The 17,893-nt window shown below is 40.0% G+C and overlaps 1 protein-coding gene across 1 annotated transcript in view; it reads left to right on the plus strand.

The window, feature by feature from the left end:
- Window positions 1-17,893, plus strand: part of iqgap1 (IQ motif containing GTPase activating protein 1) — a 50,634-nt gene that overhangs the window by 4,538 nt on the left and 28,203 nt on the right. Inside the window, exon 3 of the mRNA XM_067610094.1 lies at window positions 16,349-16,505. Within this exon, the coding sequence (XP_067466195.1) occupies window positions 16,349-16,505 (157 nt within the window). The remainder of the gene's footprint in view (window positions 1-16,348; window positions 16,506-17,893) is intronic.

Consider the following 17,893-nt stretch of genomic DNA (forward strand, 5'->3'; position numbering starts at 1 on the left):
CCTGTGTTGGTTTTGCTTTGCGGAATGTAAATGATCAAGTATTGAAGTTATTTTCGGACCATTAAGGAGGTTTTTGTAGAGGCGTTGCTGCTCTTCAGTCAACCGCCACATAAAAGAAACCACATTTAACTTTAAGTTGCATTTTTTTTTGTAGCAAAAATGTTTGAATTTTGAGATTGAAAGTTTGTTCTTGACCTTGGAAACGATGGTTGACATGACAACACACACACACACACAATGACCTGTTGTCATGTTTCTTCATCACACATCTTCCTCAGCTGATGGAGCAATTTAATTAGATTCAACTCAGTTCATCAATAAGTGTTACATCATCACATATCAATGGTTTAAAACAGCTGCATGTTCGGCAGCTGGATGGAGTTCAGACTGTAGATACAGTAACATCTAGTGTGAAACCAGACAAAAGAAAAGGCGCGAATCGAAAGATCGATCTGAGGATTTTAACGATTGATGACGAATCATCTGACGAAACGATTAATTGAGAAAACTTTTTTCTTTCCCATAATGCAGTTCTCCATGTCAGCTTTGCTCTTCCGCAGCTTTCTTATATCCAGCATGTAAGAGAAAAGCTGATAGATGTTAAGTCACCTGCTAGCGGCTGCTAAGCTAGCTCCTTTTGGTTTAACGCGTGAGTTACTGGTCGTATATATATATAGATATATGTATATATATGTAAATGAGCCACCTCATCTTCCTTTTTAAAAATATGCTTCTGCTTTATTATGTTCTTAACCCTCAGTGTGCTGAGTTTAACCGTGTCAGATCTTTTTCTCTTTCTCAAATTAATTTTCGTAACTCCTGTAACTGATCCAGGATGTGTTTCCATGGGAACTCTGGGATCTGTTATGAAAACACACCTGAGTAGTCACCAAAGGTGTTGCCAAATCCACTAAAAGGCAAAATACTCTGTTTGAACAATGAAGCATTGTGGGAACCTTTGAGATAAAAGATTAATGTCAGTGTCAGTGACTCTTCTTCTTCTCCCTTAAACTGCTGCACCTCCACTCTGTGAGCCTCCTGATTGGCTGCTGAGGTCGCAGGCAAAGTTTGAGGGAGACGGCCGCCGAGCTCCATATGTGGAACACCTGAGCCTGCAGGGGAAAGCCGGGGGCAGGAATGCTGGGAGTGTGTGTGTGTGTGTGTGTGTGTGTGTGTGTGTGTGTGTGTGTGTGTTGATGCGGAGTGGTATGAGGGGAATGCCTCTCACAGGTGCACAGCAGGGTGTGTGAGCGTACGTACGTGCACGCCCGCCGGCGACGGACGGCTGCAGGAATGTATCGCGGCTCTGTCACTATTCTAAACACTACTACTGTCAGGTGTGAGTGTAGAGGACCTTTATGGACTTGGCACAGTCTGAGTCTGAGATGCAAACTATGTGTTATCTCTCTTATTTTCATGTTCCCATCGAACACGGGGAGGCAGTTTGAGACTCATGAGAGCTGCTGTGCACGTTATCACGCCATATTTGAATGCTTAGCGCTCTGCTCACCTATTTGGGCTTTTCAAGTAGTAGATGCTAAGTGCTAGCTGTTAGTTGCTAAGCTCATAATTATCTTGATTTTATTTCCTTATCTATTCATCTATTGACTGGTTTTACAATAAATAAGTTATTTAAAAGTCCAAAAATAGTAAAATCAAGAACTCTTAGACTCAAAAAATGGTGAGAAATGTTTCCTGAAGCCCAACATGCAACCTCACATGTCTTATTTTGTCTCAACCAACAGTCCACAACCTGAGGATATTCAGTTTTTCACAATAAAAGACTAAAGAAACCAGACAATATTCACATTTAAGAAGCTGGAACCAGATGATTGTTGCATTATTTCTTTAAAGAATGACCAAAAATAATTAATCTATTATTAAAATATTTTTTAAAATTTGTAATTAATTTGCAAAGCTTAAATTTGATGTCTTCAAATGTCATTTTCTCCCTTCACTAGTCGTCCAAAATCAACATATAATCAGTTTACAATGATGTCAAACTTCCCGCTCACTTAATAACCTAAATAAATAGTTGATTATTGTGTCAACACTTCTGATTCCTTCATCATTCAACAGATTCATCGTCTCTCTTCATCTGCATCTTCAGCTTTGTTTTCTTTCTTGCTTTCACTCTTTCGTTCTCTCCGTCAGTCTCTCTGGGGGAATGCAGTCCGACATGTTTTCAGTACGATACCTGTGTTTATTTGATCCGTGCATGACTGCTGCTGCCGTCGCCGCCGCCGCTGCCAGCTGCTGTTAGCTGCACACTCCCTTTCCCCTCCTCATCATCACGTCAGAGTAAAACTGCAAACCATTACAAGCGGTTTCACCTCGCCGTGGATCCACATATGATGAATGACACATAATCAGGTTTGAAGTCAGGATGTCGTGAGTCGTTCTGTCACCTCTGACACGCGTCGCTCCTCGTTTCCTGTGGAAAGCTGGTTGTAAATCACTCACTCAGCAGATGTTTTTCAGCGAGTGGCGTGGTTGTTTTGGGGCGTAGATGAAAAGATTTGATTCACCAGGTGAACCGGATTCCTCGTGGATCTGACGGGACGGTGACGGAACAGTGAAAGTGTTTTAGTTTGACTGATGTTCAGATGTGTTTACTCTCTGACTGGATGCAGAAAACCTGCAACCTGCATTTTCTTTGGTCATTCAGTTGTACGATCAGTCAGTTTATCAACTACTCGACAATCGACAACTATTTTAATAATTGTTTTTGTCATTTTTTAAAGCAGAAATATCAAATATATTTTTTATACTGGTTCCAGCTTCTCAAATGTGAAGATTTGCTGCTGTCATGTGGTTTATATAACTGAACACTGCAGTGCAGTTTAGTAACAATCTTGACATTCAATTTAATTAAAAATATTTCATCATCATCATCATCATCATCATCATTCATCCCTCAAGATAAATTCAAATCAATTCAACAAAATTTGCCTCAAACAAAAGATCCTGTTAGTTTAATTCTCTTGCTGTATTAAAATAATTTCATTTTTGCTTAATCTGCTGATTATTTGTGTCTGTAAAATGACAAAATGATAGCAATATTTCTAATTTTTTTTATTTAAAAGTTGCTTAAATAATTAGTTGAATATCGAAATTGTTGCTGATGAATTTTCTGATTGATTAAATGTGCAGCTCCAGTAAAAAAACCAAACAATTAAACAAAAATTGTCCTTAAAAAAAGGTAATTTGAGTGGAGCGTCGTGTGTGTGTGTGTGTGTGTGTGTGTGTGTGTGTGTGTGTGTGTGTGTGTGTGTGTGTGTGTGTGTGTGTGTGTGTGTGTGTGTGTGTGTGTGTGTGTGTGTGTGTGTGTGTGTGTGTGTGTGTGTGTTAGTGTTAGTGTTAGTGTTAGTGTTAGTGTTCTGGCCGCAGCAGTAACGCTGTTTAAACATGATGATGCACTTTAACGAGGCTTTAGATGAAGAGCTGAACGATAAACCATCAGCCTCCCGCGATGTAAGATAAGTAGAGTCTAAAGTCTCAGAGAGATCTTCATCTCTGCTGCCTTCACTCTCACTGATGCTCCCCTGGCTGCCATCTGCGGTATTCATCCTCATCCTCATCCTCATCTGTGGTATTCATCCTCCCTCCCTCCGTCAGCCTGATGAGAAAAAGTACAGAGCGGGCGGTGCACATTCAAGTCTATTTACAGCTCACACACACACACACACACACACACACACACACACACACACACACACACGTGTAGGAGTCATTATGGTGTCTAATTAGTGTTTAGTGTTGAATATTCAGATGACATCGTTCCTTCCAACCTTCAAATTAAGTTGAAGGATTTGAGAGAAATGATGCACTTTTGAAAATGAAAGGTTTTAAATGACTTAAAAGCCAAACGACTTTAAATAAATCTCCATAATTTGCCTCAACTCTCTCTTTCACTGCTTCAAGATTTCACTTTGAGAGGAAAACTGGCAACTTTTCTGTTATTAAAGCACCGATTTTCAGTTTTAAAAGAAATGATTTTACCAGGATATCAACGTTTGAAGAGATCGGGCGTTTTAACTGGTGGTCTGATTATGATTAATGTCACGTTTTATGTTCTTTGAGTCACCAAACAACCCTGAAAGTCATTGAGTTTGATGACAAGCTGGATCTTGTAACTCTTGAGGAGAATTAAAGCTCATTTTCAGTCACAACGAGGCCTCATTTAAACCCCAAAATGTGGTATAATTCACCATTTTACATAACTGCCTAAACTAAACTTTTCTTCAGTTAACTACTTCTTATTTCTGCCTCAGCTAGTTTTGTCTCAAAGGTAATGGAAGCTCTCAGCTCTTCTTCTTCTGTAAAAGTAAAATAGTTGGATATTTTGGGAGCTTATTGGCTCTCTTTCTGAGAATTAGATGAAAAGATTGATACGACTCAGACGTGACGGTTATCATCCATCTCAGCAAGAAAAGGAAAAAGCAGTTCTTTCCCTAAAATATCGCTTAAGACGTAAGACGTTACATAAGTAAACCGACTACTGCAGATTATTTCTCATGACGTAGACATCACCTTTATTTGAGTTAAAACTTTTACAGTAACTATATGTACAGTGTTTACAGCACAGACTCAGATCAATAACTGATGACTCCTCGTCAGGTTTCTTCCGGTTTTCAACCTCAGACCTGCTCAGTCTGTCGCGTCGTGTCCTCGTTGCTTCCTGTGTGCCAGAGATGCTTTACTTTGACTAAATAGTTTTACAGCTGCACACGAAGATAAAACAAACACTCCAGTTTCTGTTTGTGTCGATAAGATTGTGTTTAGAAAAAAAACAACCCTTTGATTGACTTGGTTAATGGTTTATTTCAGAAAAGGGGATTATGATGGTAATCAAAAAGGTTTTAGTGCAGCGACAACTTTATGTTTATTGAGTGAAGTTAAACAAAATACGCTGCATAGATTTCCTTCACTTCCCCGTCCCGCTCCTCCCAGTATGACGCCGCTTCACTCTGACGTCATTCGTTCTCTCGACCGACCAGTTTGCCACCTTCACATGTCATTTATAAACCTGTATAAATGTCTGAAATACTCTTCAGTGATGTGACAAAACTGAGAAAACGCTGCATCTTCATTTCATTTGGCTGAATGTAACCACAACAGTGCTTTAAATGGCAGATTTTAATTATAATACACTACAGTCCATGAGTGTTGCCATGGTGATGACAGCAGAGTTTACCTGTGGTTGGCAGGGTTTCCTCCTCACCGTCACCGGCTGATTGACAGCTCGTCAGTGGTGTTTTTTTTTGTTGACTCTGTTCTTGTAGATGATGAGTTGTTGTTTTCTTTCTTGCTTGCTCTGCTGTAACAGACGATCCCATCTGATGAGGTCACAGTAACGTGTTTGTCTGAGCGTCAGGCAGCAGTCAGGTCGGCCCGAGGCGAAACAAACTCTTGAGTGAAATACATTTTGTTTTTGATGATAAACGGCTGTTTTTAATAGAAAACCCACTTTTTTTTAAAGAGGTTTTTCACGCTGTAGGTTGAAGTAAGTGACACTGAGGAATTAACAGAATTCACCCTGAGCAGAGATTGTTGCTGTTGGGACGAATAGTGCACATAGCAGAGCGGTGCGGTTATCGGGTTGCATCACTGACAGTTGATGGTTGAGGTTGCTCCAGCTTTGTCTGTGATCCGAGGGTGGGAATCTTTTTGAGTAAAGATCCAAAATGCAGTGAAAGATGTTAAAGATGCACATTCTTATGTTTATATATTTATTCTGGGGCTCTACTGGAATATTTTTGCATGATTTACAGTTATGAAACCAGGCTGTAAAGGCTGTAATACTCTCCATGTCCTGCTATATTGTACGATATTTGCACTGGTGTAGCGCTTAATCATTTTTTAGCTCCCGTTGTAGCATCACACTGATTCTGACTGACTTGTTCAGATAATGCTGTTTCATCTTATCTATAAGTGAAGAGTTTCAGCTTCAAGGTTCACTTAAATCCATCCTGAGGCGAAAACAAGCCCGCTCTTCATAAGTTTAATTTATCTCATCTTCAGAAGATCATTCTGTGGAGTCAAAAAAACTGAAGAGCAAAGACTTTCTTATCTCCGTATTTTAAATTGTGACATGATAACTAAAGTTTCTACACACTACTTATGTCACAACTTTCCACAAGTATGGAAGACGAAAGCTGGATTGTGCAACATCTCCATCTTTTTTTTTTAATCTTCCCTCAAAAGACACTGTTTGTATGAAAAGACAGAGATAATCCGTCACAATAAACAGAAAGATAAGCTCTGATTTATCTTTAATCCATCCCGAGGCAGAGTGGAGTGTCGTCATATCAGCGCCGCGTTACATTACCCTCTTCCTTCCTCGCTTTCCTGCTCGTAATCAGACACCCACAAAAATAAACAGACGTCTCGAGAAGTTTGTAGAGCACTTGGAGAAACGTCGTTAACTACATTCAGACGGTTCTTCTAACGAAAATTGGATTACAGCAGGGTTTTTTTTTTTTTTTGTATGGTGAGAAACAACCCACATCAACCCCAACATGTTGCCACATCAGTTGAAGGTTGTTGTTTTTTTTTACAGAAGCTCCATCTTCTCACTCTTTGTCTTCACAGCAAAGACCGGCCCAGTTCCTCCTAAAGATTTGGCTATTTGCCTGTAATTTCCTGTTTTCAAACAGTTTCCAAAGACTCTTGTGAATAGCTGCTGCTGCAATGCACGTTACATAATGTCAGGGGCCTGACATTGTGTTGTTTTGAGCAGAACAATGGAACAAGAGTCTTTTAAAGCTTCTCATAGTGATACGATCTGTCCTCAGGTGACTGATCCTTAACGCTTTGACCTACTGGCTCCTTGTAAACAAGAAGAGATTTATTATACTTTATTTTGATATAGGAAGTCACAATTTTGATGATCATCACTTATTTTTAAGCAAAAATGACAAAAAATCACTGGTTCCTGTTTCCATCCTGTTTCTAAATGTGTTTAAAATGGTATTTTGTAAATGAGCAGAAGAAAAGTGGGACAGTCGGAGCCTGCGGTAACGTCTAACATGACTTAACAGAAAAAGAAAAAGAACGGCACCGCCTACAGAAACTCAGACTGTCTCTACGGAAATAACATGAACTTTATTATATCCTGGAAATGTTGTAAATGCCACGGCAATCACAGAAATACGGGCCGCATATACAAAGAGTACATAAAGGAAGTATGCAGTGTAAAGAAATTCGAAAAATAACAAGTTAATCTGCAACTGTTTTGCATATAATCAAATAAGCTTCATCGTTTTTGTTCAATCGTTTAATCGTTTTAAGCTTCAAATGTGAGGATTTTAATTTTTTATTTGTCCTACATGATAGTAAACAGAATATATTTGGATTTTTGACTGTAACGGGCCTTTTTTCTCCATTTTCTGACATTTTATAGACAAAACTTAAGCAAGTCAGGCTCAGTTGTATAGTGTTTTTTTGTTTTTTAGTTTAGCTGTGCTTTGATCTTAGTGCTAATGTTAGCATATCCACATGCTAGCTTTTAGCTTGCTAGCATGTTAGCATTAAGCGCTGCTCGGTAGATAGTTTTAAAAGTATCTGGTGGCAGATTAATGGATATTTTGAGCAGTTTGGTGGCGCTAGATGATTAATCAGGGGATCATTCATGTCTGTACCAAATTTAATGGGAAACTATTCAATATTTTTAAAGAAATTTCACTCTGGATCAAACTGTTGAATAGGTAGACCAGTATCATTCTCCTCAGAGCCGACCACACTGATCAAACAACTTAGTCATAAATGCTTAAGCGTCATAAGAATAGAAGAAGTGGAATCTTGCAGACTGTCTGTTAATCAGCAGTATTTTTCTGTGAACGTGTCTTTTGAAAATCATCTTAGCTCCGTATTTCGTGTTTTTTTTTTGTACACGTTGTTCTGCTTGTTGTGACACTGAGGCCTCCCAGAAAGCAGGCGAGAGTCACACAGCCTTCACAGAAGAGAACGAAGGCATGAAAAGGGGATCAGTGCTCCGTAAAGGTCCTGCCCCTCCTCCGCAGCCTCTCACCTGCGAAACCTGAGACTGCAACTTACTGTTCCGGTTTGGATATCTGTCACAGCTCAGGAAAAGTCTTTGAATCCTCCACGGTGATGAAACCTGTCAGTGTTAGGGAAGTGAGCTGAGACAGCAGTTTCGTCTGACTGACTGCGACCCCCCCTCCCCTCCCCAGCCCCCCTTCCCCCTCCAGCTGATCAGCAGGCCTACCTGACTCGGACTCTCTCAGGCCTGCTTGGTTTCTGTTATTACAGCTTTGTACATCAGCTCTCAGCTGGTATTTGCACTCTGATGACCTCAACTGGGGACAGAAATCACTGAAACGCCGGAGGTCAGATGTGACCTGCTGGGTCCTCAGAAGGAGGCTTCCAGCATCACAGCGGGTCAAAGGTCACAACCATTTATAGCGCTGCACTTCTATTAAAGCAAAAGCTTTTTATAACTGAACCTGATGAAAGCTAGAGCAGTCAAAACTAAAAAAAAAGTGATGTATTACACTTTTACATACATATTTTTTTAGATAAATGAGCTTGTCAGGTGACTATTTTTTTAATTATGCATATTCTGTATTTTTCTCATACTGGGGTCTGTGAATGTTTGGCTTTTTTTACTTGATAAATGGCTTAAAGCAGTGGTCTCCAACCTTTTTTTGCTTGTGATCCCTTTAAACAAAGCATGTGCCATGACGTCACAGTTTGCATATGTGAATGAGTGAGTTTTTTTCCCTTGTGTTATATGAATAGTTTTATAGTACAGGTCTGAAATAAGTAATAATATAATTTATATGAGCATCTTACATTCATGAAATGCAGCTGAAAGTGCAAAAATTGTGAAGTGATTCGTAAGAAAAAGGCAACAATCAGAGGAAAATTCTTCCTGCTAATCAGCTCAGCGCCTCTCAGATTTATCTGTCGACCCCCTGATGGGTCCTGACCCTCAGGTTGGGAATCACTGAATAAAGGGCTGTCTGAGACGAACGTTGACAGTCGTGAGAAAAACATGGTGAAATCTTTGATTGTGAATCCAAAACAATGTCATAGATCTCACTGAGATTCATCCACAGACGACAGATTTGGAGTTTTGGAGCCCAAAGACGGTCTGAAGCAAAAAAAATAAAGACCGACTTATCACAACGTGGCTGTTGCTATGACGACCCACGTCAACAATACGACGCGAATGACACATAATACGCTGGCGGCCGGCGTGACATTTCATAAGTGCAGCCTCTCGTTCTCCTTATTACACACTCACACGGAAACCAAAACGATGGAGTTGACGCTTCTCAGCTTTCATTTACTTTTTCTATTTCCATCGTAGCGCTACGATAAACCGATCTTAAAGCCTCAAACTGATATCGTACCGTCCGGTCATTGTTGTCACACAGTCTAAAGGCGCCTTTAAACACTCTTAAGTAATTCTTAAGTAAAAAACAATAAGATATCAGAATGTTTTCATGAGTTAGATGTAATATTAAATGATGTGTGTAGTTGTTCTCACGAGCTTTCATACATGAAGACCATGAACTCAGGGTCATGACCTACATATGAAATTAGTTGCAGTATGCAGCTCAGGTCCTGTGAAACATGGCTGATTATTCCCCTCTACACACACACACCTACACACACACACACACACACACACGATACAGTGTCAGTCCAGCTGCTCTCAGAGCGGCGAGAGGACGAGGTCAGTTGGTGCACAGATTCCAGTGTTGCAGCAAAGCATGTAATGGACAACTTGGCTCTCACTCATCTTTTTTTTTTTTTTGTATGTGTGTGTGTGTGTGTGTGTGTGTGTGTGTGTGTGTGTGTTCCCTCCTGTCATCTTTCTCCTCGTTTCCTCCATCCCTCCCCTTTTGTGATTTGTCCTTCACGAATCGCTGCTTTAGACTGAGATGGTGAATTCCCGCTTGGATTGTTGTTGATTCCCATTATTTCAGAGCCGTTCTTCCCGGTTGAACACAGACACACAAACTTTTCTTTAAACTCAGTCTTTTAATCAGACTCCTGTTCAGCATCACAGTGGAAGAGGTGGGCGGTTTGCAACACACAGAAAGCAGCAGCAGCTGTGTGTGTGTGTGTGTGTGTGTGTGTAGTATCTACCTTGACATTGTGTGTATCCAGATAAGACTCACCACACATGATTTGCCTTTGCAGCTATTCTGTAAACATACAGCACTTCCTTCTCTTTTTCTTCTCAGAAACACACGGATGCAGAAAAGCATTTATAAAACAAGGGACAAACCAGATCAGAGCGTAGCCGACACGTACCGGCCTCTTGTTCATATCCGTGTCCATCACTCTTCACTGCCTCTCTTTTCCAAATTTAGCCAAAAAGTTTGGCCTTGTAATGTCTGTTTTCCTGTTATTTCTTGCATTAATGACTGTGTTTACACGTGCACCAGGGGTTTTCCCCCCAGCTAAGGCTAAAACAGTGGGTGGGGTTCATGCTTTGCCTGCCTTCGACTGGGATATGAAGCTATAAATGTAACCTATAAATAACAATAGGTACTTCCAATAACTTTAAGGCAACCTTTCCTGTAGCTCGTCTCTGTTGTGCTAGCAGGAAGTTTGTGTAAAGCGACATCTATCTACTCTGCTTTGTACCTTGCATCTTTGCATCTGGTTTATTCCATGTTGTCTCTGCCGTGCAGGTAAACTCACCTCAAACTGTGTGTGTTGAAGCCAAAATAAATTGCGTGACTGAGCAAAAAGTCTAAGGCGTGAAATTCCGGTTATGCTGCACTTGATCATCTGACGATCATGTTGACTTGAAATCTCCATATTCAGAGCATCTCATCTGCTGCTCAGTAAACAAATATTTAGTCATTAGCAGATCAAAAGACGTCCAGGCTCCTTAATGTGGTTGTAAAGTGAGAGCGTTTTTTTTTTATTCTAGGTTATATATTGTCATTTCAGAGACCATATAGTACTAGTAGTATGCTTAATTAGCTAGGACCTGCTTCTTAGTGTCATTTAGTCATTTAAACATTCAAACATTTAAACAACTAAATGAAGTCAAATTTTTGATGCCTGAAGATCTTTTCATGTGAAATCACCAAATCCTTTTTTATTCAGCTCAGACTGATCAGTAGAGCTTCAACAATTAGTCGATTTTTATTGATTTAATTTCAATTTTCAAGCAAAAACGCCAAATATTCTCTGGTTCAAGCTTCTCAAATGTGAAGATTTGGTGCTTTTCTTTGTCATATATGATAGTAAACTGAATATCTTTGGGTCTTGACGTTTTAATACATCTCCTTTAGCTGTGGGAAATTTTAAACTATATATATAATATAATTAGTATGACATTTTTCACTATTTTCTGACAATTCACATTGACTACAAATGATTAATAGAGAAAATAATTGGCAGATTGATAGATAATGAATAATAATATTAGTCGTCAGCTCTAGTGATTGTATTAAAATGGTCTTTTTTCGTTAGTCGTTGGATGATATGATGCAAGACACACCAGATAGCGGCACATTACACACACTGTATTCCACCGTCACTGTTTAGAGTCCTGATCCAACTGTTCTAAACAATGAGGCAATGAAACCTATCGGGCGGCTCCCTGAAAGGGCCACGAGAACAATACCTCCTCAGTATTACAATAACAAAGTCTGTGGTCTGTCAGTATACGCTCTATATTATCTGTTATTAAACATTAACTGCGGTAGTGAATATGGCTCAGAGTGAAACCGCGGGAAGGGAAAATGGAGTCAGTGAAGTCAAAGGTTTTATGGACTAAACATTAATAAGTGACTCCCTGCGACGACGTGCTGCAGGAGGATGTACTGGGATAGCTGCCGGAGACGGGACGGCTGGCCAGGTGTCTGTCTGTGTGTGTGTGTGTGTGTGTGTGTGTGTCTTCCTGGAGAGACAGCAGTCATTAGCGGGTTTCTTCCTATGAGACTGACCTCTGAACTCGCCACTGACTTCAGCTTCCTGCCGGCACGCTTAATCTGGGGGGGGAAGGATGAGATAATGATTCCTCGTCTTTCCGAGTTTTCCTGAACTGTAGCGCTGTTTGATATCTGTTATGTGGCCACTGGTTTGACCTCAGAACCAAGAAGCTTCTGTATCCCAGATCACAAACGAATATTATACAATAAAACTGACTAAAATCCTGCTGACATTTCTGAATAACAGCCCACTGTGTCAGATACAAACAGTGTTTAGCTGCTTTTTAGTTGGCGTTATCCATTGTATTCTTGTAAACATTGGATTTTATTTGGAGGTTTGCAGATATTTTGCTACTGGTTTATCAGTGGTTATCAAAACTGGCACAAACTCCCGATATCTCCACCTTGCAATCACAACTGGGAGGCTTTTTTTTCCCCCACTTACCTGCTAATATCTGTACAGTATGACATGAACGCAGCATTAGCCTTCAACTTGTCCCAAAGGATTATGGGTTATGGTTAGGGTTATGGTTAGGGTTTGCACCTTCATATCTGTCATCTGACTTGTTATTTATCTAGATTAACTCTGGAGAATTCAAGACAATGCATATTTGTGGCTATTTTTTATTTTAATTGTGACATGCCCGTCAATGTCATCACAGCTTGATATTTCTTTTGGCTGCTTCCCGCTGTTTCTGGAATCCAGCTGTCGACATTATTAAATCTCATTCATAGCTGCTGCACTTACTTGGTTAAGTGGAGGGTGTGTTTGTGTTTGTGCGAGGCTGGAAAGGGTGTGTAGCCCTGATAAAAGAGCCATTAGTTAGCCGTCTTTATGGAGCCTTTCACTGCTCTAGCGCGGAGTGAAAGGAGGGGCTTGTTCCTGGCTGGCAAGCCCAGGCCCTGCGCCGCAGGTCGGCCACCTCGGCCTCAATAGCGAGCCTGTCTGGAGACCCCATGTCACGACGTCCTGAGAGGGGAGTTGTTTCAGCTGGTGGTGCGCTGGCCTGTGAACAGCAGAGTGTGGGTGTTTGTGTGTGAGATTTTCACATCTTCTTATCAGGGCCAAACGTTCTCACAAGCAATGGGGGGAAAAAGGAAAAACCCTTAAAGTGGTAAACTTCAGGATTATGACTTTGGATTTGATTGAATATAGTGAATGAACATACACACAGCTCCAGTAATGTGTGTGTGTGTGTGTGTAGAGGAGGGGTCTGTCTGTAGGAGGAAAGGAATCTTTTAATCTCACTCAGGATATAGTTAACCTTGTTACTTGACAAAGACTTCAGTTACAGAAGAGTGGGAGTGTTTGCTCAGCAGATGAAAAGAAAAGAGAGAGAGAGAGACTGTTTGCCTTTTTCAAACGGCCATGTTGACGTCACTCTGCCTGCCAAATTCCTCACAGCCGATGATAAAGTCAAGGTTTTCGTAATCAGAGTTGATATTTTAAGGCCTTTTTAATAAAGCAGAGCAGACATTAGTGGGAAGATGTTTGTTAATCGGTGTCGCTTCGACCTGGGGAAGCGTTTCTGATCTTTCCTCAGAACTAAAATCTCACATTCACGTTCGCAATTTTTCAAGTATGTCTTAAAACAAACAGTCAGGTGTCCATATGAGCAGTGAAAGAGGTTTTTCTCGCTGTAATCGTCCCTCCTGTTCGTACTGGCTGTTAAAAGGTTGCCTTCAGATGTGGTTTCAGTGTAAGTGATGGGGGTCATTTTGTCCAAAAACGCATTTTAAAGTTGATGTGAAGCTTATATGAGGTCATATCAAGTGGATATCTGCCACATTTACAGTCTTTTTAGCATCAATTTCCATCGGACAGTGTTTGTGAAGCTTCATATTAGCTTCAGATAAACTTTTAAACACATTTTTGCACAGACGGACGACTGTGGATTTTCAGGAAAACTCTTTTTTTTGCAGTGACCCCTGACCTAAGTGTCCAAATCTGTGTTGTTCAGTGAATGTAACTGGATATAACCTTGATATCATCTGAAAATTCTGACTTTGCAGTGCAGCTAAAGTGGAGTCTGAAAGCAAACAAGTTTCCACGATGTGAAACTTCAAGTTTTTAAGTCCCTCAGGGAGAAATTCACCATAGAAGGTGGTAATTTGTACACAGACAGTAGCAGAAAATAGACCTAAATGCAACGCAGCTACAAGTCAGAGTTGGTTATGAGTTGGGGGAGCAACTGTAATTATAGACAAATGACAGGTTTGGGAACTAATTGTCTAACTACGTAGCAGTTTTTATGCCACCAGGGTTGTTTCTTTTCAAACCTTTCTAGGAAACGGTAATTGTAGTGAAAGTAGGTGAGAAAGGTACAATTAAAGTAGTTTAACTTATAAGAAATAACTTAATTTTAGTGATATAAGTGGACTGGCTTTGTCCGTAGTTACTGGGTGGTGATGACATGCGATGGTGGAATCCAGTCCCACCAGGTCCGTCCCAGTATAAGAGCACAGCGTGTCTCCTTCGTGGCCCAGGGCTGACACGGGCACACAGCAGGAATGTGACTCCACAATATGACCTAAAAGAAATGAAATGTCACGCATGAGGAATGCCGGGAACTCGAGAGGTTACCGCGGGCAAGGTTAGGTGTTTTGTTGTCTTGGAGCTGAAAAGTTTTCAGCCTCAACAAGTTTTAAAATAGAAAAGATGAAGGTGATACTAACATCTGAGATCTAGTTCTGTGTTTACTTCTTTTCTACATATTGTACACTAGTTACATCCTTTTCACTGTGAGGGTGAACGCAGTGACATAACACCGGTTTAATCTCAAATCTTGTTAAGCGTTATAATCCCTGAAGGTCCTTAGTTACTATGATTGCAAATCAATCAGTCAGTTGATCAACTGGAATGTGAGCAATCTTAATATTGATGTTAAACTGAGTTTCCTTCATCTATCTTTGCACCATTTTGAATCCCTATGGTGTTTTGACTTTAGAACATTATCTCTTTGGTGTCAACTAAAGAATATTTTTCATTATCTATTTATCCTAGAATTATTTTCTCAATGTATTGTTAATAATTGGTGAAAAAATGACATTTAAAATTGCCAAGAGATGCCTTCAGTTAGCTTGTTTAGTCCAACCAACAATTCAAAACATAAAGATATTCAGTTTGCTGTCATATATGACAAAGAAAAACCACAAATCCTCAGATATGAGATGCTGGAACCAGAGAATGTGACATTTAAAATGAACAATTAATCGATTAATAAACTAGTTTCCAATGACTTTTCTGTTGATCGACTAATCAACTTATCAGTTAATTATTGCTTGTGAAGGATGTTACCACTGACAGTCCAATAAGTCTATAACCATCCTAACTTTCCCTGTCTGTGGTTGTAATGCTCTTTACTGAGAAATCAGAAAAGAAAATTGTTGGGATGGAATAAAAATGGAGAGACAACGTTGTTGTTCTCAGATCCTCGTCACTAGTGGAGCAAAAAATCAATAAACACATTTGGTTGGATGGTTGCACCAGAAGCTCCATGCCAAATCACTGGTCAATGTTTACATCTAAATGGTGACCAGTCTCAGCTCTGCTTCGTCAGACCTGGTTTTAGACTTTCTTCAGTCTAAATCTCATTTTGTGAGTCTGATGTGTTGTTTGTCAACCTCAGCAGATCAACAGTGTTAATATGTGCATTTTCATGTTTAGTATTGTATCATTCATCTGAAGGTACAGCTGAGACTGACAGGAATTCAGTCATTAGTTTTCAAAGGTGTCCTGTCATGAACTGGTGTTGGACAAGTGGACATTTTGAGCTGTTGGTGATGCGAGATGAAAAGTCTGCGTATAACAGGAAGAATCAGGATTCAAATGACCATAAGAATTGCTTTGGAGATACTACAGACTGGTTTTTGTCCTCTTCTCTGAGTCAAATCCCATCTAGTTACTGTTTGGTCAAAGGGAGACTTGCACCAATAAATAATCAGTTGACTTGATCAAGTGAAATGCTTCTTACGGGGTACTGTAAAGCTGAGCACAACTCAGCATCTTTACCCTTCGCGCCACATGCAACTGAAATTGTAACAGAATCAAAACAATACTTTCAGTTTCAGTTTCACACAACTTTAACTTTTCCAGAACACTTCATGACACACGATGCTCGTGTGCTTGAGTCTTTGTTCGCCAGTTTAAAAATGAGCATTTATCTTTCATCAGTTACTATCAGACACTTCATTGAACACTGCTTTCTATTTCTGAGTGCTAGGAAAACCCTTTTCAAATAAATCCTTTTGAAGTACTAACTTGATTGACTTGTGGCTTTGTAAAAAATTAAATGTTAGAAGTTTCATGAACAGTAATTATCCCTGTAGGGAAACTAAGCTCTGTATTTAACTATGAATGTGTGTTTCCTCTTTGTGTTTTCTGTGACATGTAATGAGTGTCTGCTGTGCTCTCCTTGCAGATGGATGGAGGCCTGTCTGGACGAGGAGTTACCTCCCACCACAGAGCTGGAGGAGGGGCTGAGGAACGGCGTCTATCTGGCCAAACTGGGCAACTTCTTCGCCCCGCACACCGTCTCCCTCAAGAAGATCTACGACCGTGAGCAGACGCGTTATAAGGTGAAAACATGTATATGTCGAGTCAGTTTTATTTATGTAGCGCTAAATCAGAAGTTATCTCAGGGCACTTTTCACATAGAGCGGGTCTAGACCGTACTCTTTAATTTACAGACACCCAACATTCCCCCCATGAGTAGCACTTGGCGACAGCGGCAAGGAAAAACTCCCCTTTAACCCTGTTGTCCTCCCGGGTCAAAATTGACTCGAGGATAACAGATGTCATTATGTGCTGTCATCAACAACAGTATCCTGACTAATAAATTATGAATTATTTTAACTATAGTTGAGATCAGAGGAAAATATGTTGATGGATTATGGCAGACCGGTATATGTAAAAATTTAGTTTTAAAACCATTTTTTTGATGACAGCACATAATGACGCCTGTTGTCCTCCCTGGGTCAAATTTGACCCGAGGACAACAGGGGGGTTAATGGGAGTAAACCTCAAGCAGAACCAGGCTGTAAGTGGGTGGTCATCTGCCTTGACCGGTCGGGTTGAGAGAGAAAGAAGGAGAGAGAGAGAGACACAGAGAAGCACAGCAACAACAATAATAACAACATTAAAGATAATAGAAATATGACTAATAATAATAGTGGTAGCAGTGGGCGTCATGCTGGACCGTGTGTATGTGTTTCATGTGTTAATGTAGCACAGAAAAATACATAATTTTTCATCATAATTTGGTCCTCAATCATTCCAGTCAGTCACTGAGAGGTTTAATCCTGTGTTTTGGTGATTGGACCCCTTCACACCTGCATGAATTTCCACTTGAAGTAATGTGCTTTGAAAAAAATCCTTTAAGGAGATTAAACAGGAAAAGTGTCAAATCATGTTCTAAACACCACCAATGTAGGAAAGTAAATGAAGTAACTAATCCAATCTAATCTTCCAGGGAATATTCACAACAAATTAAATATATATTTAGCAACCCAGCCTTTCGTTTTGAGTCATGTACCAAAGTGTGGCTGATCACCTGATCGTTGTTCTTGGCATCAAAATCAGTCTGGGAATCATAAATAGCCAAAACAAGATTTGCCAAGATAGCGGAGCCAAAACTGTCACAGCAGGTTTTATGAAATGCAAGATACAATCACAATAGAAACTCGATGACATAATAAATACTACAAGAATCGCTGATTTTAAAGGCGCATCATGTATAAAAAGGCAGAAAATGGTTAAGATGAAGATCTTTTAAATTGATTTTTCACCCTAAAATGAAACAGCGTTCCCACCTGCAGCATTATTTCAGCCTTTCTGCCTGTCTGGGGATGATAACAGAGCTTTTGCAGAAACAGGAAGTGTCAATCAAATGCTCTAAAGCAGTGATAAATCTGATGATTTAATGGGTAAAAAAAGAAAATATGTTTTAAAAGGCTGTGGACCACTG

Source organism: Thunnus thynnus, chromosome 1 (assembly GCF_963924715.1).
Source record: "Thunnus thynnus chromosome 1, fThuThy2.1, whole genome shotgun sequence".
Classification (NCBI taxonomy): Eukaryota; Metazoa; Chordata; class Actinopteri; order Scombriformes; family Scombridae; genus Thunnus; species Thunnus thynnus.